Source organism: Panthera pardus, unplaced genomic scaffold (genome assembly GCF_024362965.1).
Source record: "Panthera pardus isolate Hobbes unplaced genomic scaffold, ASM2436296v1 HiC_scaffold_8, whole genome shotgun sequence".
Classification (NCBI taxonomy): domain Eukaryota; kingdom Metazoa; phylum Chordata; class Mammalia; order Carnivora; family Felidae; genus Panthera; species Panthera pardus.
In genome coordinates this window covers 148,342,919-148,365,030 of record NW_026527013.1, presented here as the reverse complement: position 1 = coordinate 148,365,030, position 22,112 = coordinate 148,342,919, and the positions used below count along the sequence as shown (strand labels likewise).

Sequence of the window (22,112 nt, the reverse complement as noted above, 5' to 3'; positions counted from 1 at the left end):
AACAGGATGCTGTCTACTTCCATTCTGCTTTCATTACTGCTAGGGTTATTACATGTTTTTATTTAATAAACCTTCATCAGTTCAAATGAAGGGCTGTTATTAGTTGTGCTAACAGCCAAATGATAATGCTCCAGAGAGATATCAGTGCTTGTTGGTGCATTAGCAAAGAGAGGAGAAGGGCTGAGGTCAAGCATGTGTCAATGTAAATGAGGTGATATTAGGTAGTAAAGGCTTAATGCAATAGACTGCCGGGGAGCTAATGGAATTTACAGGATGCAGCAAATGAGATGAAGTTATTGATAAGTGAGTGAGCGGAGGGGGGGCCTGTAAGATAAAGTGCTGTCAAAGAAAAGCCCATTTACTTGTGAATTTCTTCTTTAAACTCTCTTCACAACTATCTTAGAAAACAAAACTCACAAGAGATCAAATGTGACTTCTGATTTTAACAAAGAGCTCATCCTACCACTGCTGTGACACATAGACTTGGTTTAAAAGCATACCATTCGACTAAGCTCTTTCTTAAGTCTTCTTTGGGGATCCCCCCAACTTCTTGGTTTTCGTTTTTTCTTAAACATCAGGGCCTTCTACCACAAATAATTCCCAAAATTTAAGCAGAAATCTTTGGGGGTTTTTTCCTCTTGTCAAGTAGGGGTGGTCAGATCTAAGATATTCCATAAGCCCAAGTCTAAAAGAATGACAGTATCTGAGAAATGAAATGTTGAGTTTTCTATTACAAGAGACATTTAAAGGCTGTCAGGACTGGAGTCCTACCCCAATTTCACAGATTAAGGAAAAAAAAAAAAAAAAAGAGTGAGGCCTAAGGCCCAGGAATGTATTTTTCTTAACCTTTATTTTTAATTCCCAATTATAAAAATACATGATCAAGAAAACTCAAAAAACACAAAATCCCAAAGGAAAAAGATGGTCCACATTTCACTACTCAGGTAAAATATGTTTTAATCTGATTCCTTCCAAACAATTTCCATACAAAGTTTTGAAAAAGTATTATTATTTTTAAATAGGCTTTTTCCATTTGGCAATACATTGGGAACATCTGCCCATTACCAAATATATTTTTAGCATTCATACTACTCCATAAAATGAATATTCCCCAAATGATTTAAACCACTTCCCCATACAAAGTAGTTGTTATATTCTTTTACTTTCACAAATCTTTCTGTGATAATTATCCTTGTATAGATTTTTTATCACATAATTAAAATGCTTAACTCCTACCATTCTAGAAGTAGAATTCCAAGTCCAAAGTAATGCACATATTTAGGGCTTCTAATACATAATGCCAAATTTGAAGCCTTATTTGTTCTAAATCAACTTACAACAGATCAGTTCATAATTACTTTCCTGATGAAATTAAACATACCTAACACCTTAAGTGAAAGTTAAAACGTCAATTGCTTATGGGCAAGATTGTGCGCGCGCACACACACACACACACACACACACACACACACACCCCCAATGGGGAGCCTGGGTGGCTCAGATGGTTAAGCGTCTGACTCTTGGTGTCAGCTCAGGTTATGATCTCAAAGTTTTTGAGTCCAAGCCCCACATCAGGCTCTGTGCTGACAGCACAAAGCCTGCTTGGGATTCTCTGTCTCCCTCTCTGCCCCTCCCCTGCTCAGTCTGTCTGTCTGTCTCTCTCGCTCTCTCAAAATAAATACATAAACTTTAAAAAAAAAATCCTTCTTTGTGCCTAATCTAATGGTCCCTCCAATTCTCAGTTCCCATCAGTGCTCCATAAAGACAGCACTAAATCCTAGGTTCCTACTCCAAAATACAAGGGAAGAGACCACTAGGAAAGACATCCTCATTTGACAAGGGTCCCAAAGCCACTTACTTCTGTCATCTTTTTGTTATTCTGGGACAAGAACAAGTTACAGAACAATTATCTTAGGAGTTGGCAAAGGAGGTCTCTGAGAGTCATGTCAGGCTCACACTTCAATCAAGACAAATTCCCAATCCATTAGAAATGCCCAGCACTTACACAATTCTTTACTAACATCAACTGTTAAAATCCCACAAAGGAATGTGAGAGGAAGAGCTAGGAACAACAAGTAATTAGTACTGGGATAAATCCCAGAGAAAACATACTTCAACAAGCTCCTATCTGGTCAAGCCAAGCAAAAGCTACTGATCCACCTTCCCCAGTCATCGTCAAGTTGAGACAGAGGGCTCCCATCAACATGCGTGGTCACCTGCAGCTACTTATACATATATAGGGTCCCCATCTGGCCACACAATGACCAAACAGAAACCTGTTTGAGGAAGTCCATATGTGAGGCTGAAACCTGGAATATGACAGAGGAGGTCAGCAAAGGCCTCGTGTATTATTCCTGCCTTAGTTTATTCCTCATACGGGGCGAAAGTATATAAAAGGGCATGTGCACACAGGTGATCTGATTAATGCATTAGTGATGGCAGCACCAGGAGAGAGAGAAAGACTTCTCGGTATAAACAAGTCCCAGATGATAGATGACCGCTTTTCTCTTACCTGGCACTTTGTCATAGTGATGATGACGCTACTTACACCTTCTTAAATTTGTCTATTGCCTTATATTTTACAAAGCACTGTAACCTTACCAAATTTCACTTTTATTCTCACAGCATGTCTACAATCTAGATAGGGTATTTGTAGATCCACCCTAGAGAAGAGAATACTACATAACAGAGAGAGACGGTGATTTGTCTAAGCTCGCCGAACTAGGGAGTTGTTGAGTCAGGACTAGAATTAAGAACGTCTGGCTTCCAAATCCATTCTGTCTGCACTACACCACCGATGTACCTAGCCACCACTCGTCAGTAAGTACATCTGTGCTCCAATTTCAACCCATGAAATCCCAATGCAATTCCAATAAGAAACCACAGGAAGAAAGCAGCAGGCAGAGCACCAAGAAGGCAGCCCCGAAGAGTTCAAGTCCACCCAAACCTGGAGAGCATCTAATTTAACCACTCAACACCATTCCTACTGACCAAATAATCAGGCTATAAAATCAGAGTAAGGGCCCAATACTTGTCAGCCCTACCCAAAACCTGCAACAGAGGATGGCAACAAAGCAACTTCACACTACAGTATTTCTACAAAAACGTACCAGTCACTGTGCAAAGTCTGTCTTGTGCAAATACAGTAAAACCTTGGTTTGTGAGCACAATTCCTTCTGGAAACATGCTTATAATCCAAAGCACTTTTATATCAAAGCGGATTTCAAGAACCACTGGCTCAGTTGTGATCGTGTGACACTCAGCATCACGTACGACTCATACTGCAAGACATCACTCATTGATCAAGTTAAAATTTATTAGAAATGTTTGCTCATCTTGCAGTACACTCACAGAACACGTAACTCACAGTCCAAGGTTTTACTCGTACTTGGTTTCTAACCCCTCAAAACTGGTATCAAAAGACATCAAAGACAACTAGTTTTACTCTGTTAAGTGGCATAGGGTATACCCGAGATCTACAGTTCCACATTTATCTGTACAATGGAATCACCTGAAGAATGTCAAATTACTGAAGGTAGTGTACCACCATCAGAGACTTCAATGTCATCAGTGTAGGGTGGGACCTGGGCTTTAAATTTCTTCAAGAAGGTCCCTAATGTGCAGAGTTTGGGAATCACTGCCCTACAGCCAAGCGAGTCAACTGAAAACTGCTGAACCTTATGAGGTTTAGTGTAATATAACAAAATTTCTATTTGCTTTAAAATAAAAGAGGCAAAGAAAAGCAGATAAAAGAACAAAGTAAAAGGGAAGGAAAGCTAATACAATGACCAGGTGCTTTTCAAACAGTGTGCTACCCTAGCCTTCAAAAACAAATATAAATAAAAAAGGGCATTGGACACGAACACAAATAATTGTTTACAAGCCCTGTGCTTTTACTCTCCAGGAAAAAAATAAAGCTGCCACATTAGGCCTACTCATTTAATTTTAGACAACTACCAAGATTTCTTGTTTAATACCTTTATTTTCAGCTCTTCCTAAACCTTTCTGAAAAGATCAGATGTAGGCGTTTGAAGGCCTGAAGGGGTCCCAAATGCAGCTAGAAGCAGCTATAGCTGACCACCTTATTTATAGAGCAAACCATACTACCCTACCTCCATCCCCAATTTTCCTGATCCCCACTTTCTTGTTATGCTCATCGTGATATGAGACTCTTTATTTCTTCACTGTCTCTCCCTATTAGCATGTAAGCTCCTTCAAGGTTAAGGGCACACATTCAGATATATTTCCCAGCAACCGGAAGTCATCGACAATGGCATCATACCATTCTTTGTTAAGTCTACCAAAACATGTGCCCGATTCTTTCCTGTTATTAGTACAGAATATTGGCAATGGTCTTTCAAATCAATATTCTACACTAGAAATAGATGGGCTTAATGGTGGCTATTTCATTATTGATCACGGATATATTTTTTAACGTGTAGAGAAATCTATATGGAATATTGAAACATTTTTGCAGTCACTTACCACTTTCAGGTTAAGTCCAATAAGTTCACTAGAATGTTCCAGCTCTCGATATTTATAGAGTTTTCACCTCAATACCATTCCCACAGTCATAATGAGAAAAAACCGTCCTGGGAGATCTTAGAAACTCTCAGATCAGACGAAAGGGATGTACACTTTGCCCCCTTTTTCTTTCTTGTGCATTAATCATTTGATAGTAGATGCATGATCACCCCTTCCCTGCCCATAATATGAGAAAAGAAGAATTTGTCTATTTGCTAATGACACAGTTCTAATGGCAGCATAAAGAACAAGCTCGCTGGTCCACTGGTCCTGCCATCTAAGCACTGACAGAAAAAAATAGCTTAACATCAACTACTTTATAACACTACAATCAACATTATTGATAAGTACCCTCCAATAGTGAACTGGCTTATATCTACTTACAATACTAGCAGAAAAACACACTTAGTTACCTAAGAGTCGATTCTGCAACAAACTGATCCTAGATAGTTTACTGACAAATTGCATTGCTATGAACATATCGTTGAAGTAAGCCAAAAAGGTGATTGACACAGAATCTGAAATTTGCCCATGTCAAATCCCAAATATATGGGAAAGAACTTTAGGGTCCTGATCATCCTTCTGTGCATGTGTTAGATCAGACTAGCCTTGTTTTCAGAGAAAAATCTTTTTTTTTTTTAAGATTTTATTTTTAAGTAATCTTTACACCCAACGTGGGGCTTAAACTCACAACCCTGACATCAAGCTCCACCAACTGAGCCAGCCAGGCACCCGTTTTCAGAGAAAAATCTTATCTAGGCCTGCAGGAACTCCTTGGACTACATAAAATGTGGGGTAGTCTTTCATTTAGATAGATGTCCATTTAAGGGAAGAAGGAATCCATAATGCCTAACCTAGCCAGCCCTACTCCAACTCTCAACAGTTCAGAACGAGTCCACTTCCGAACACTTTGCGAACTTCTCATGTGGGAGCAATCACCATTATCCTTCTTACAGTATCCATTAAAGTAATCAATTCACTATAAATAACATTTCTAAGCACTTACTGTGTATACTGCGTGTACTTTATATAAATAGCTTAGTATCTCATTTAATCCCTTCAACAATCCTTGGGAGTAGATGTAATTCTCAACTCCCAACTTTCGGCAGGGTCAAAGAATTAGCCCCAAGTGATCCAGCTAGTAAAAGTCAAAGCCAGGACCCAAACATAGGTCCATCTGACCCACACTAACATTCACGACCTTGATTGTTATACAACTAATGCGAAGGCTCTTGTAAGCTGAAACCATTAGAAGTATATTTTTATTATAGGAGCTTAGAAAACCATGAGATTAAACTGCTGCCTTACTCCCTTTATGCCCGATGTGGCCACATTTTCAGTGTAAGTGATATAATTCCACCATACTATTCTCTCAAAGCACGTGGGATTCTCTGGGCGGAAGGCAACTACATAAATCTAAGTAGTTATTATAATAATCCTTATCTTAGTACACAGCTATGATTTTTTTAAAAAAACTATAAATAGAAAAACAAGAGACATCCAAAATCTCTACAATCTCAGGAAGACTTAAAAATGAAAAAAATGTAGTCCCAGGCCTTGTGACGGTCAGCTCAAGTGGTTCAAAACTACCCACACTGGCTCAGTTTCCACTGATTGAATGCAATTATGAGTCGACTTCTATGGGTTGATAAATCAGAACTTGGGTAAGTGGTTTTCAAAGCTCATCTGTGCAGTTTTCGTGTGATGCAGACTTCCACATAAATTTTCCTTTAAAAAAGTTCATAAAAATATTAACTATCATCAAATACCTTCCTGGTTAGCTCATGCCACTGGGAAGAAGCTGCTGTTCTTATATTAATAATTCTTCCCGGAATTAATCAGTCATTGTACATTAGAACCAGCAGCTGGAGTGTTCTGAGTGATAATGAAACCTGTAACAAGGCATCTTCAGCCGTCTTTTCAAGACAATAAGGGAATTAAAATTTCAATTTAAATGCAGAGGTTTGAAACACGCTTCACTGGCAAAATTACTTCAATTAATGTGAGTGGAATACAAAGGACAGACTGCAGAAATGTGATGCAGCAACCAGAAATTATGTCATTAATGTGCTTGCATCAACCCAGCACAATGACTGCAGAGGTCTAATTCAAACCATACATATCGCAAAGCTACAGGCTACAATATTAATCAAGTCTCTGATTTCAATGTGACGGATGCAGGCTTCTTGTTGGACCACTTTTAGCCTTTCATGAGCTAACAGCAGCTGTTTACCTTGAAGAAGGAAACAAAAGGCCATGCCTATTTGCAGACAGTCCCTGTCATGACAATTTAATTATTTTAGGCAATACTCAGGTTATCGTATCAAAAGAAGAAATAGATATCCCATCTAGAGGCCAAGTCTCTAGCTATCAGCCCAGTGTGACAGTGAAGTAGCAATTGCAGGAGCGGACAAGGGCCATGGGTCACCACTGATTTATTTACTCTGGATTTGTGAACCTGAGTAGGGATTACACTCCTGGGTGTCTGCACCTGCCTTACAACGGAAATGCAAAATCTTTTGATAAACAGATCCAAGGAAATCGGAGAGTTTCGAAAGACTTGATTTTTTGAATTCACTTTCCTATGACGTCTTTTAGCAAGCATGTTTCATTTTGACCCTCGAGATGCCTTAAGTAGATTTTACTTCTAATAGCACATAGCCACGGGGAAAGGAAATGTGAGTATTTTTTCACATCAAGTCCAATGAAAGAGCAATTATAGCCCTTACTATCCACTCATATACAAAAGGCCAAATTGGAGGAAATTTCCAACCTTTTAAGCACACCTTTAATCCTACCTTCATGAAATCTTCATTGTACATTAGGATGCTCCAGCTCCTCAGATCATACAAAGCAACTACCTCGTCGGAAAAATGGAGAGCACATCAGAAACCCATCTCTCATAGGGTCACTGTAAGAATTAAATGCGTTAACAAATGTGCTTCTTAAATGTAATGACATAGCGAATACTCAGTACGTATTGGCTGCTAGTGTAATTATTGTTTTTTGTTGTTCACTCAAATATTGCTAAAGGGAAAGGCTGGAAACTGGAAGACTTTGTCATTAAGACAAACACCAAACCCAAAGAAAAAATCAGACCAGAGCCCCTAGAGAGGAAACACCTCTTTCCTCTATTAAAGTCTTTCACATGGTTACCCATCTGGCTAACGATCTGTGAACCCTGACTATATGAGGCCCGCGGTGCTCAGCACAAGGCAGACAAAAATAAATAAGATATAGCCCTTGCCCTCAATGACCTACCATACAAACAAAAGCAATTGTATTACCAGGAAGTACATGCAGCTTATGGAAACAAACAAACAAAAAAAGGCATCTACTCAGGTCAAGTATTCTCAACCACGATAAAAACAAATGCCTAATTTTTTGGAAAAAGCACCTAATCACCTGGGACATTCAGAGAGCTAAAGAAATCTGAGCTAAGCCCTAAATAAATAAATAAATAAATAAATAAATAAATAAATCATTTTCCAGGCAGACAGGACTGGGATTAGATTCAGGGACATATGATCAATTAAACATCTATCGCATCCCTTCATCACTAACAAATAACTAAAAATTGTTATTAATAAAGCGCCACTGTTTTAAAAAATATGATAGCCAGCAATAAGATATATTTAATACCTCTAAGGAACATATTACTAAGCATTATTATATAGAGCATAAATGAAGATCTCAATAAATGAGGTCTATCCTGTTCACTGAAAGACTCGGTAATATGAAGATGAAATGCTTACAATGAATCAGTCTCATGACGCTTCTTGCAGAATGTGACAAGCTGATACTAAAATTCATATGGAAGAGTAAAGGGCCAAGAATAGAACAGACAGTTCTGTCTGTTTTGACAAGCAAGGTGAGGGAACGTCTCCACCTGCTATCAAGCTATATCATAAAATAACGGTAATTAAAACAGCATGGTTTCAGTGCAGATATAGACAAGACCAATTAATAAAAACGAAGAGCTCAGAAACAGACCCATGCATACGTGAAAACTTGGTATGTGACCAAGATGGCATTAGAAGTCAGTAGGAAATAAATTTAGCAAATGGTCTGAGCTAAGTGGCTTTTTACATAGAAGATAAAATTAGATCCCGAGTTTATACCATATACGGAAACAGAGTCCAAATGAATTAAAGAAGACATAGTAGATTCTCTAGAGGACACTGGGATAGAAAAAAATTTTTCTTAAAAATCAGATAAAGGAAAAAAGAAAGAAATCTTACCACATTAAATTTCAAAACTTCTTTGTAACAAAGGGCTTCATAAAGCAAAAATATATACCACTAACTAGAAGATATTTCAAATACCTCTGACAAAATATTAGTGTCCATTATATATAAACAATGACAAACAGGGAAAAAAAAGGAACTTCTGGGCAACACAGCTCATATACTCACTCCTTTCTGGAGGTAAATGCTCCTCCTTCCCACCCCACTCCTCCCAACCACATGATTTTAGTTAGAACTGACAATCATAGTATTCAAGCTGGCCCAATCTGGACCCTATCCATGTTTTCTTTGGTGGGGGAGGGTGGGTTAAGTTTATTTATTTATTTTTGAGAGAAAGAGAGTACACAAGACGGGGAGGAGCAGAGAGAGAGAGGGAGACACAGAATCCGAAGCAGGCTCCAGGCACCGAGCTGTCAGCAAAGAGCCCAACATGGGGCTCGAACCCATGAACCGTGAGATCATGACCTGAGCTAAAGTCAGATGCTTAACTGACTGAGCCACCCAGGCACCCCTGTCCCTGCACGTTTTAATTACAAGAAATTTTCCTCTGCAAAGCTGGAAAGACGTTGGCCACAGCCCACACCCTTTCTCCTCCCCCAAACACCCAAACCCCACCCACTTGTGAAAGCAACAGTCTGCAAGAGGACACTGAGGACAACAGGCAGAGAGACCACACAGGTGGCATTCCACATCTCCTCCTGTCCTGTTAGCTGACTGGTTACAGCGACTGCTTACTGTTTACTCCTATCATACACCAGGTTTCAATATACGACAGAATATCACAGCGTATCTCACATCTTAGCGACCGAATTCCCTTAACAGGTTCTCATGAAGGACTTACAGCGTAATTCTTTTTGAAAATCTAAATTGGAACCATTTGGAAGATTTATCCTGCTTCTCCCACCGAGTCGTCTCAGTGTTTTTTTCAGTGTTACAGCCAATCTAACTCAGTGAAACAAAGACAGGGGACTCTCACCTACTGTGGAAAAGAAGAACCAAATGCAGTCACCTGCTATGGAGGGCTTCTGTAGTCCCCAGACAGCTCGAGTAACATGGCAGTGGGGTGGTCATGTGGAAAGCGGTGGGGGGGCGGGGGTGGGGGGGTAGATAGAGCAGCCCTCTAAGAGCCACCAGCCCTGGGAAAGTTAGGACTGTTAGGAAATAGGATGTGTATTATTTTTTATTCATCTTCTTGACACTCAGCACATGCACCACCAGTAACAACATTCTCTGAATTTTCATTTCTAATTCAAAAAGTAACAGAATGGGAGCGTCCAGCTGGCTCAGTCAGTAGAGCATGTGACTCTTGATCTCAGGGCTGGGAGTTTGAGCCCCATGCTGGGTGTAGAGCTTACTTTAAAAAAAACAAAAAAAGTAACAGAATGACTCAGAGGCTAAAGGCTAGTCTGTGGAGTATGCTTGCTTGACAAAGTCGCTTCCAGAATTATTGCTCCAAAATTATTTTCTTGCTCTTCGGTTTAAAGGAAAAAACAAAGCCCTCACATAACAATCCCTTCAAAGAATTTGTGGAACGTGAAGTCCGTAAATATCCTTAAGTTGTCTCTCATACAGATTTCATTCTTTAAAATGGGATTCATTAGGGGTGCCTGTCTGGCTCAGTTGGTAGAGCATGCAACTCGTGATCTTGGGGTTGTGAGTTAAAGTCCCACATTGGACATGGAGCCTACTTTAAAAAAGTAAGTAAATAAAAAATAAAATAAAATAGGATTCATTAGCCACCTTCCTCTGAAATTCAAACATCTTCATTACCATGCCAACGTGATCTAGGTACCAGTTTCTTACCATTACGCACCTTGCCATTGTTCCAAAGGCAGATAACGCATAAATAATCGCCTACCACTTCAAACACTGAAATTAGGAAGAGAACCGGTCAGGCTTCACCTACAAGGGCTTGTGAATCCCAAGAGGCGGTCTGTAATGTGCTACGTGAAAGACAGCATTCAGAGAACAAGAGCAAGGGCTTTCCTATCTTAGCAGAAATGACCGTTCGCACAGGCAGCTCTCTCACCAGCATGTCGGTGGCACTGAGATAGTGCTTGCTGGCCATGCACTGTTCCAGCTTCTGAGGCACTTGCTTGATATTCTCAATTTCATCCAGCAGGTTCAGGACATGCTTGTGTTCAATTCCTTCAATCCACAATTTCCGGAGCTCATCCCGTTTACAGTGCAACAGCATCTTGCAAGAAAGCAGATTCTCTTTCACCTACAATAAACAGATTCAACCTTGGGTCAGTCCAGAGTCTTGCCATCCTAAACCTATAATCTGGTTAGTACTTTTCACTACCAGTGTCACTAGAAGTAACAGTTCCCAATTCCCCCTCCCACTAGTTCCCGGTGGTTGGCTGGCTTGCAAAATTCTAATCCTGGTTCTGACACTGACTCGCATGGATGGGGGTCTCCACCTCTGTGTGTATCTGCTCCCCTGTGAAATGAGAAAACTACTCCTAACCTACCTTTGAGTGAATCTGGAAGAACCTACTTAGGATATACAGCACTCTGAAGACAGGAAGAACCCACGGATGTTAAACTATCTAAAAGGGAATGACTGATCGAGTCCGTGCTGATTCCTTCCCAATTCTTCTCTGCATGTTTCTTATTCAGCAGACAGCTCACTTGGACCACCCTAGATCCACAACTTCAGCTGAAGCTTACAGCCAGTGAACTGTGCATTCATCTCAACTAACACGAAAATAAGCCCACTTTCCAGAAAAGAGGAGACACGTCCAGAGACCATCTCAAAATAAAAGCACTAGGACGTATCAAGGATTTTTAGATATTAAATAAGACAATCTCAAACATTCTCATGGATCTAGCTTAGTGACCAGTACGGCACAGCTCGACAGAACAGGAGGAGAAGGAGCAGGAGGTAGTCACGATGTGCATGATGAGCACATTTTCATGTTCATAATTAAGGGTTTTCAATTTTTACAACATGAAATAAAAAGAATCAGGACCTTTCACAATTCACAGAACTACTCTCATGTACTTTTGACAGTCCTCACATGTATTTTTAAATTCGAATTCAGTATTTGTTTAATTTGGTTTTTGTTTTAGGTAAAATTTATGAATACATGTCAGTTATACCATTTGATGAATTTTAGCAAATGTAAGACACCTGTATAATCTAAACCATCATGTATAAGACATTTCCATCAGCCCAGAAAGTCTACCACGTTTCTGACCATTGAAAATTTGTCTTCCACAAGATCTGGTGTGGTGGTGCATACACTCATGAACACTATGCTTCTGGTGATTATAAAACTAAATTTTAACATTTTCCGACAAACAAGGAAAATATAAAGATGGAATGCTAAGATCAGAATGTTTCTTGAGAAACATTTCTCTGCTGAGAAAGCATCTACTCTATCCCAATAACTTAAGGACAATACACCTATCATACCTTTATGAAACTCTCCAATGTAAAAAGAACCCTAAATAAAGAGATTCTGTAATCTCTCCTGATAAGCACAGTGGAATGATTATTCGCTTTGGAAGGAGTCATGGACCCTTTTGAAAAACTACCAAAGACAGTGCTAATTACCTCCACTCCTTCCTTCCCCTTTCTGCAGTCCTTAAGTGATTTTTTTTTTTTTTTTTTTTTTTTTGCTAATCATAAAGCATCTAGAAAAGAGAACAGAGAGGGGGGAATGGTATATAAGAGATGGTAACAAAACTTTTCAAGTTGGCAGGAAGATGGAATGTGGGTAATTTAGCAGAGCAGAGTGATCTGAAAGTCTTAGTATGGAGACGGGTTTGCTACCACTGACAAGGAGGTGCCGAGAACACCGAAAGCCGGAGCCCCAGGGCCAACACCTTCCATAGGGAGTATTTTGAGCCCTGGACCTTCATCAATCCACACAGATGGGTAATTCCCTCCCCCCAAACACTGGCCAACTAGAAGGCTTATGATTTGAAGAAACTCAATCAGAAAGGATCCAGGCCAGACATCACTAAGGGGAAGGTGTGAGGCACCAGACTGCAAACACAAGAATGATATTAAAGTGGGCCTATGGAACAGTAAAATCCTCAGCCTGCTCTGGACACCCAGCCTCCTGCTAGGGTTGCCTCTAAATACACACAGCCTGATTTTTAGCTCCAACACAGGAAACTTATGGCCTTCCTTGGGAAAGATGACAAGGCGAAAAGACCCAGAGTTAGTGACACCTGAAGTTTCACCGAGGAAACTACTGGGTCCCTGCACGATCATCACTAGACAAGGCCCACAACATGCTCTGAGCTTTCCAATCAGCTTTGTACTGACTCCCTCTTTCATTTAAATAGTTAGACGAGGATCACCAGACAGCCAAGGAAAGCTTGGAATATGAAAAGGCAGGCACCAAAACAAACAAAAAGAAAAAACTGCTGGATGGGGCTGGGCGGGGAACACCAGAAACTATGCAGAACAGAAATTTTTTAAAACTATAATCAATATCCCTTAGGAAAAATAGGAAATATTACATCAATGAAACAAGAATAGGATGCTATAAAAAAAAAAAAACAACAAAAAACCTGAGAATAAAAACAGCTTTGGAAATTAAAATATGGTAGAAAAAAATCCAATATAAAGGTCAGAAGCTATCTTTGAGGAAATCTACAGAGAATAAAACAAAAAACGAAAGGTGGAAGATAAAAGAAATGAGGAGACTGATCCAAGAAGTCCACTATTTGCCAAATAGGAGTTCCAGGGGAGGAAAAATGAGACAAATGGAGTAAAGAAAAATACAGTAATAAAAGAAAATGTTCCGGAAGACATGTGTTTTTAGACTGAAAAAGTACACCAAGCGTTCAAGAAAATGGAGTAAAAAAAGAACCATGCCAGGACATGTGATCCTGCCGTGTGAGAACACATGGGATAGAGAGGCGATCTTAAAAGCTTTTGGGGGAAGTGGGGAGGGACAGAATCCATATAAAGCATTATGAATCAGAATGCATCAGACTTTTCTCAACAGCAACGCTAAAAGCTACAAGACAAAGGAATGATATAGCTTCAAAATCCTAAGAGAGAATTATTTCCCAGAAAAACTATCAATCAAGTGTGCGGGAAGAATAAAGACATTTTCAGACTTATAAGCTCTCAAAATGATAAAACTTAGATGCACCATAGCTCAGCAAGCTAGTGAAGAACGTGCTCCATCAACACAAGAGAATAACAGAAGACCAGAAACACAGGATCCAGGAAAGGGGAAAACCAATGCAGAAGACAGGCAACAGGAGGATTCAAGCATTAACTGCAAGGAAAACAGCAACAACAAAACCGCACAGGCACAAATAGTATGCTGGATGGCTCAGAGGGAAATAGTCACATAGCTGTAATAAAATGAGCAGCATCTATTTAACCAACAACTAGGATACAACTAGAGAGAGGAAGTGGGAAGAAGATGAAGTAGGGCAGAGGAAACGGTGGGAGGGGGACCTAAATCCTCATCTTCCATAGCCGGAAGCTTATATCCAATGTCTAAAGTAGAAAAACCAAGAATAGTATAAGCATATTACTAAGAGTAAAAGTCAGTGTCTCTGAAGTTTTGGAAGTGGGACTGGGGAAGGATGAGGTAGGGAAGTACTGGTTTTTGTCATCACTTACGGTTTTGACTTTTGAAAATATTAATTGAAGTATGGTTGACATGTACTATTGGTTTCAGGTATATGACACAACGATATGACTATCATATACATTACAAAATGCTCACCATGACGAAGTGTCATTACCATCTATCGCTATACAAAGTTGTTAACACTATTATTGACGGTATTCCCCAGGCTCTACTCTTCATCCCTAGGTCTTATTTTGGAACTGTGTATCTCTTAATGCCCTTTTTTGGACTTCTTAAACATATTTCTCAAGGCTATTCCCAGATCCTCTTGGCACTCTTGGTCTCTGGGCTAAGAACTCCAACTATTAAATCCATTCTCTTTTAAATCCTTAGTTAAAATCTGCTTGAATTTGATTTCTGATAGTCTACTTTTATCACCTGGGTTCTGTAATTCTCGGATTTTTCTTTGGTGTTTAACAGTTATTATGGAAATTGTTAAAAATAAATTTTATGTCATGCAACACCCAACTAGGCTCTTGATCAAGAGGGCTCGGGATAAACTTACTTAGTGTCAGTAAAGCTTGGCAAACTCCTTTCTGATTGGGAAAAGGACTGTTAGGGCATTTCACAGCAGGATATATACAATGTAGTCTGCTCACTTCTCATTTTTGCTTACTGCATGGAAGAAAATGGAAAAGAAAAGTGGATTCTGTGTCTGTGTTTAGGGGTGGGGGAGACGGCATCAGGCTGTGTGGAAAATGAACATCACCAAAACTATTCCCTAAACTGAGTTATTAGCCAAAGCTCCAGACATAAGAAGGTACAAGAACTTTTAATATTAAATTGCCCCGAGGCCTCAGCTTTTTGATTAGAAAGTCACGGTTATGAAGAAATGTTATTTTAAAACTTGGGCGGCAGGGGGGTAATACTACTCAGTAATAAAAGAAAAGAAATACGAAGAATCTCAGAAACATTATGCTGAACAAAAGAAGCCAGATACAAAGAAGTACATACTGAAGTTCTAGAACACGCAAAAATTAATGTAGTGATGGAATTCAAATCAGCAGTTGTTTGGGGCAGGATGTGGAGGGGAGTGGGAAAGGAGTAGAGGAACACAGTCTTTTCACTCCAAAGGAGCAAGGGGGAACTCTCTGGGGTGGATGGGAACACATCCTAGGACATATACATTTGCCAAAACTCACTGAACTGTCTTCTAAAATACTGCAGTTTATTGTATGTCAATTATAGCTCAATAAATGTTTTTATACAGGGAAGAGAAACAGGACTGTATCCATCAATGAACATTATCTAAAATGTGAGAAAGTTACCAAAGTACATCTAAACTTTTATTTCTCGATGTGGTAACAGTATTTTAATTCCATTCTGTTTTAATTTACCAGGATAATTAAGATTGAAAAATTATCTTCCTGTTTCTTCTTGAAATAAATCCACAGAGTCAAGCTATTCAAATCAAGACATCGAAACCCACGTACAGAAATCCTTCTTCAAACACAAGTTTCCTTTCCTTCCTGAGACTTCTAGTAACTTCACATTTGCTCCTAATCACCTGGTCAGCCACAGCAAGAATTTCAGTTTCAATATACTAGAACTTCCAGCCATTCTAATTAGAGACTATTAGCAAAAGAGAAAATGAGGGTAACAGGCCCCAAGAGGTTACTGTGAATGGGTATGGGAGAGGATACAGAAAGCAGAGAAATAGAGTTATTCGCACCCTTGACTTGGGGAAGATGAAGACAGGAGGAAAACTACCTGGAGCCTGAGTAGCAGGGATACATGTACGAGAGGCTGATGGATCCAGGCCTTAAGTCATCAAATTCAATGCCTTTCTGATTTTGATCAAGGATAATGGGAGGAGGGACTGCCTTTGAGTGTGCAGTCTATAATAAAGCACAACAAATGCGCAAGCACCCCACTGAAACTAGAGACTAGAAATGTTCTACCCAAGGGATGGTAGGTGAAAACTAATGTTAATAGTCAACGTCATTCTTAATTCTGAAAGTACAAAACAGACTTTCTCTTCTGTAGTTAAAAATAAATCTACATATAAGCGTGTTCATGGGTATTCTCCTGACCTGTGTCCAACCCATTTTTTTCCACAGCCTTCTAGAAAGTGCCTAGAAAGAAGTGCAGAAACACCACTCACCGTTCTGTTTAAAAGCCTTTTAGAACTGCAGATCACTTTTAAATTACCCTCAAACTTTTATTCCCATGCTTTTGTTTCCTTAGTTTTGGAGGAGGAGGGGCGGGTTTAGCTGCCATTCTAAGGTCTTAAATTCTCTGAGAGGCTCCACAGAACCCCTTCTGAGGGCAATACTTTTCCGTTAAGTTGCAGAGTCTTGACATGGTACACAAATACAGATACAGTTAAACTCAACGGAGAGATGAGCGCATAGTTCTTGTGACCGCATTAACACGCAATACTGCCTAGTACATTTTAAATTATGCTAGCGCATTATTGCCCACCGTTTAGCCCACCTTTCTACCCTTTCTCCCTTTCTCATAGAAGCAGCCGGGATTTTTCCATCATACGTTTGGGCCGTAAACAATTTCCTACCACAACCATGTTGCTCTACTGCGACATGTTCTATATTAAGATTATTCTTTGTTCTTATTCTGCCTCTTAAGGTATAGTTTCATATAAAAGCCACAAAATTATTTTAAATGTTAAGTAATGAATGTTGCACTACTCAATGATTAAGCTCTTAACAACTTCATTTGAATAATCACATATAGTTATTTCCAATTACAGGCAAGAAAAATGAGTTAGCAGTTTCATCTAGTACCAACAGAGCAGCTGAAATTGGGGGGAATCGTAAAGTGTTTGTGCACACCTCACAAGAGAGACAAGTATCTGTTTTCCCTTGTCTTCCAGCTTCTGTGATAAACATTAGACAGACACTTAGTATCTTTAAAGAAATCTGATGTCCTCTCGTCTACCTAGTAGAGCATGGAGGAAACACTCAAATTCAAAGACCAACAATCACATTCAAATTCAAACATTACCCAACTTCCCAGCTTGTATCCATTCATATCCCTCTATTTTGGTGCCGCTGCTGGAACAGTCATTATTATGAGACACTGGCAGTACCCGTGGCTTCTGAAGTTTTCTAGTACAGTAACATCTCATTCTGACTGATATCACTATGTGTTCAACAGTAATAATAGGGTAGCCTAAGTATTTTGATTATCCACATCACTCAACCTGATCAATCATATATATCTCTTGTATGGACATGTAAATTTTTTAATCTAGAAAAACATTCCCAATAGACTTGACTACCTGGGAAAAGAGTCAACTCTGTCTGTCACCTCAGTATCCCCAAGGACATAGATCCTCCCAATATAAATCCATATACGAAACTATTAACACAGTGGGAAATGTAAACAGTTCTGTGTTCTCAAGCTTTAAAAGCGTGAACATGAACACCTTCACCTGCCTTGGTCCCCACCAAAATCTACTCTCAGAATAGCAGCTAGCCCTTTTAAAACGTTAGTTATATCATGCCGGTTTTATGTTCAAAAGCTGATTACAGTGGTCTCCCGTCACAAAGAGTTATGAACAAAGTCCTTACAGGCACCAAAACCCCACGTGACCTGACCCACTACACTGTACCTCACCCACCAGCTCTCTCTCTCTCTCCCTCGCCCTCTCTGTCCAGCACTCTCACCTCTCCCCACCCCATTTTGCTTCAGCCCCACTGGCCTCCTCACTGCTTCCCCCAAACTCCTATCATGTTCTTGCTTCAAGACCTTGCTGCCCCTGCCATGCCTTCTTCCTAAGGCGCTTCTCCTGACTCTCCCTCAGTTTCTGCAGGTGTTGGCTCAAATGTAACCTCAGTGAACTCTGCCCGGCTAGGCCACTGAAGCAGCAACTCTCTATTCTCCCTTCCTTGCTCTTAGATTCTTAAGTACAGCACTTCTTACCATCTGTTAGACAGCATTTTACTAATTTATAGTGGGGTCTCCCTTGACTAGAATGTAAAGCAGAATGTAAACTCCACAAGGACAGGAATTTGTTTGATTCACTTCTAGACCCCAGAGCCTAGAGCAACGCTCAGCACCAAACAGGCACTTTATACAGAGACTAAATCACTGCTGTTAAGTAACACCTACTTTCTTTTTCCGTCTCCTCCTGTAACGTGTAAGTTCCATGAGGACAGGGACAGGTGTTTTCCACTGGTGTCACCCCAGCAGTTAAAACAGAACCAGGCACACAGCCAGCACTCAACAGGTATTTGTTGAATGAATCCTCATTACTTTTGGCAGAGAGCAGAAAGAAAATTTCAACTCACATCTATACATCCTCAATATCTTGCTGGGTGTGAAATCATGTAGCCCCATGATTATACAATCATCCCCACTTTTACTTTAAAAATACACACACCTACATCCACCGAGATTTTACATACAATCCAAAGTAACAATTAAAAACCAAAAATGACAGGGAAAGATTCGGAAGAAAACATCAGCGTTTCCTTGGTGATAAGAAATGGACTTTCACATTATAAAACTGTCGAATTATACAATAGAAACAAATTCGCTTTCATTTTTCCCCCCAACATTTTTCTGCTCTTACTTATCAATTACTAGAGGCTTTTTGGAAAAGAGCGTTAGCCCTTTCTCTTCCCAATACTGAAGCTAATTCATAACAGAATTGTGTGACATTTACTTTGACAACTGTCTGATGTAACAAACACCAAGTTTTCTTTTTATTTTCTTTCGCTCAAAATCCCAACGTACTTAAAAATGGGGATGGTGGACAGACTATAGCCACTAAAGTAAATGTGAAATAATCAAGATGAGACTCTTTTCAAAACCAGCCAACACTCTCTAGGCAAAGAGGCTATCGACTCCAAGTGAGAGGGGGTCAAAGCAGAAACCACTACAGCGCTTCCCCTGACATTATGACAAAGTCCTTTCAGCCAAGCAAACTAATCAGAAAACAGAGATACCAAACCTTCACCCTTCCTGGGATTCCCCGGGGCAGAGCCAGAAGGTCAGCACCGCTGAACATTCATTTTCTGACTCCTCTTGAGCTTAGTGTATTGGGTCAAAATGGACTACAGTTTACTTTAAACTGATCTACAGCTTTACCTAGTTTCACAGATAAATCCATAGGATGAACTCATCATTTGTAAAGGCTAAGAATTATAGTATTCCTTTTGAAAATTCCCAGTTAATTTGACAAGGTAAAGAGGTCAACAAATTGCTTCAAAATAGGTTAAGAGCTTACTGGTTCTCAACCGGTACTCAGAGAGGCTGAAACTATCAACCACATTCTTAGAAGAATAATTTAGGTCTCTGCTTAGAAAACCATAACATAAGGCCTAGAAGACAGAAAAGAAAATGCGGGAAAGCTGGGAGCCTAGATATCCCCGGGCGGGCACAAGGCGGGGAAGATACCACCAGGCGGGCACAGTGCAGGGAACTCCCTGACCGATCAACAGCACAGCCAGAGTGCTGCAAATGGTCTGTGCAGCCCTGTGGCCACAGAGGTGCTGGAAAGGCAGCTGCAGGCTTTTTTTTTTTTTTTTTAACGTTTATTTATTTTTGAGACAGAGAGAGACAGAGCATGAACAGGGGAGGGTCAGAGAGAGGGAGACACAGAATCGGAAACAGGCTCCAGGCTCCGAGCCATCAGCACAGAGCCCGACGCGGGGCTCGAACTCACGGACCGCAAGATCATGACCTGAGCCGAAGTCAGCCGCCCAACCGACTGAGCCACCCAGGCGCCCCCAGCTGCAGGCTTATAAGGAGGGGATCAAGCATGAGGCCCTGCATCTCTCACCCAACACCGAACAAGAGGCAGCTAACATATCGGGGTTCCACAAGACAGCTCATTTCAAAAAGGCAGGTTACCACTTAAAAGATGTCTGAAAACCAGCAGCAAGGACCTGAAAGGGAGACCAGCGTTTACATCCTAGTCTGCTGAGTGAGGAACAGCCATGCCTGGCAAACAAGCAGTGCTAAGTGGTAGCAATTAATGCCATCAGAGTGGTATTAAAAGGAGTGACCCTTGAAACACATGGCCAAAACCATATGACGACGTGACAGCACCTACATGTCAGTTCATCCCTCAGGCCAAATATAAAAATACCCTTTATGAGTCCACTTTATCCTTTAGGCAGCAAAGACCTGGTAGCCAGGAACCAAGAGTTTTTCAAGGACCTACTACAAAAGGAAGGAGGTGGGCGGGGAGAGAAAAGGGGGCAAGAAGTAGAAAGACGGGGAGGAAGAAAAAAAGAATGAAAAGAAATTGCTGCAAAATATTAAGAAAATGACAAAATGTAAGTAAGTTAATACATGCTCGTCACTACTGAAGAACGATATTCAAGAATGCCAGTATCCATAAATGCATGTTGAAATAATCTGTAAGTTAGGGTTTCTTCTCAAAATCATACCAAGAATGTACAATGACTATATAGAAATCACAACCAATTTCAAATGAGCGGACACAGTGAAAGCCGAAATTTCAAAAAATTTTTCAACTGCTACAGCAACACACACACACACACACACACACACACACACACACACACAGTGTGGGATAGGACCAGACGCCATACATTTGATACACAGAAATGGGAGCCTCTAATAGCAAGAGGCCCTTCAGTGTCTTCATGTTGAGGCCACCTCCTCCACACCATTTCACACGGCAAGGAGAAGGAGCAGCAGAAGCCAAGGATAAGACATCGGGAAGAGGCAAGCCTGGGATGCCCTCTGTGATCCTCCGCAGCCAGGCTTTCAAAGACACTTGCAAAACTCCCGAAAAGCGTCGTTACGCATCACTCACTATGGCCATTCACCACCACCGTGGCACCTCTACACGCTACTAACGGTAGATGCGGTGCGACAATCACAGGAGGGAAGGAGGCTCACCTGCTTTATCTTATTTCGGGAGTTGGTAATGCGCTCTGTGATGCTCTGGTATGTGCGAATGGCTGTCGTCAACTCTGTGTAGTGCTGTACAATCAACTCATCCAGGTCACGGTCACATTTCTCATAGGCTTCTTCAAGGCGGCCCTTCTCATTTTCTCGGTCTTCAACATCATCACTGGTAGACAGAGTCCTGGTGAAGACAGAGATTATATCAAGCCGAATCAAATTTAAAAGCAAAAAAGGGGGTGCCCGGGTGGCTTACTCTGTTAAGCGTCTGACTCTCGATTTCGGCTCAGGTCATGATATCGTGGTTCGTGAGTTCAAGCCCCGCCATCGGGCTCCATGCTGTTAGAACAGAGGCTGTTTCGGATCCTCTGTCTCTCTCTCTGCCCCTTCCTGGCTGGCATGCACTCTCTCTCTCTCTCTCTCTCTCTCTCTCTCAAAAATAAACGTTTTTTTAAAAAATTCATTTAAAAGCAAAACAGTAAAAGACAAGTTAATATGCTGGCACATTCATCTAACTAACTAGGGAGGAAATGAAAACAAGTTACTAACAGAAAATATGAAACCACTTTCATAGCAAATTTCAGTAGCCCATCTAAGTGGATTTGCTGTTTGCCTATCCAAGGAGGCTTTCACTCTTTCCCTGGCATACCAATTTTAATCCATTAAGAGGCAGCATGAACTCTGCAAGAGTCTGGGCGGGTCTTGATCACTTGAGTGAATCCCAGTAATTCCATTCGCCTTATCCGTGGCAAATCTGACCAATGAGACCTAAGGGCCTCCAGGAGTTTTCTTGCAAGATTAATAGGAGGCAGGTCCCTTTTCCCGATTATTACACAACGCTAAGATACTCAAATGTTTCACACACCTTACAACCATGGAAGGG

General features: G+C 40.6%; 1 protein-coding gene across 1 annotated transcript in view; it reads right to left on the bottom strand.

The window, feature by feature from the left end:
- EXOC4 (exocyst complex component 4) overlaps nt 1–22,112 on the bottom strand; it is a 753,548-nt gene that overhangs the window by 708,842 nt on the left and 22,594 nt on the right. Inside the window, exons 2-3 of the mRNA XM_019452780.2 lie at nt 21,224–21,413; nt 10,801–10,995 (exon numbers count right to left, since the gene is read on the bottom strand). Of these exons, the coding sequence (XP_019308325.1) occupies nt 10,801–10,995; nt 21,224–21,413 (385 nt within the window). The remainder of the gene's footprint in view (nt 1–10,800; nt 10,996–21,223; nt 21,414–22,112) is intronic.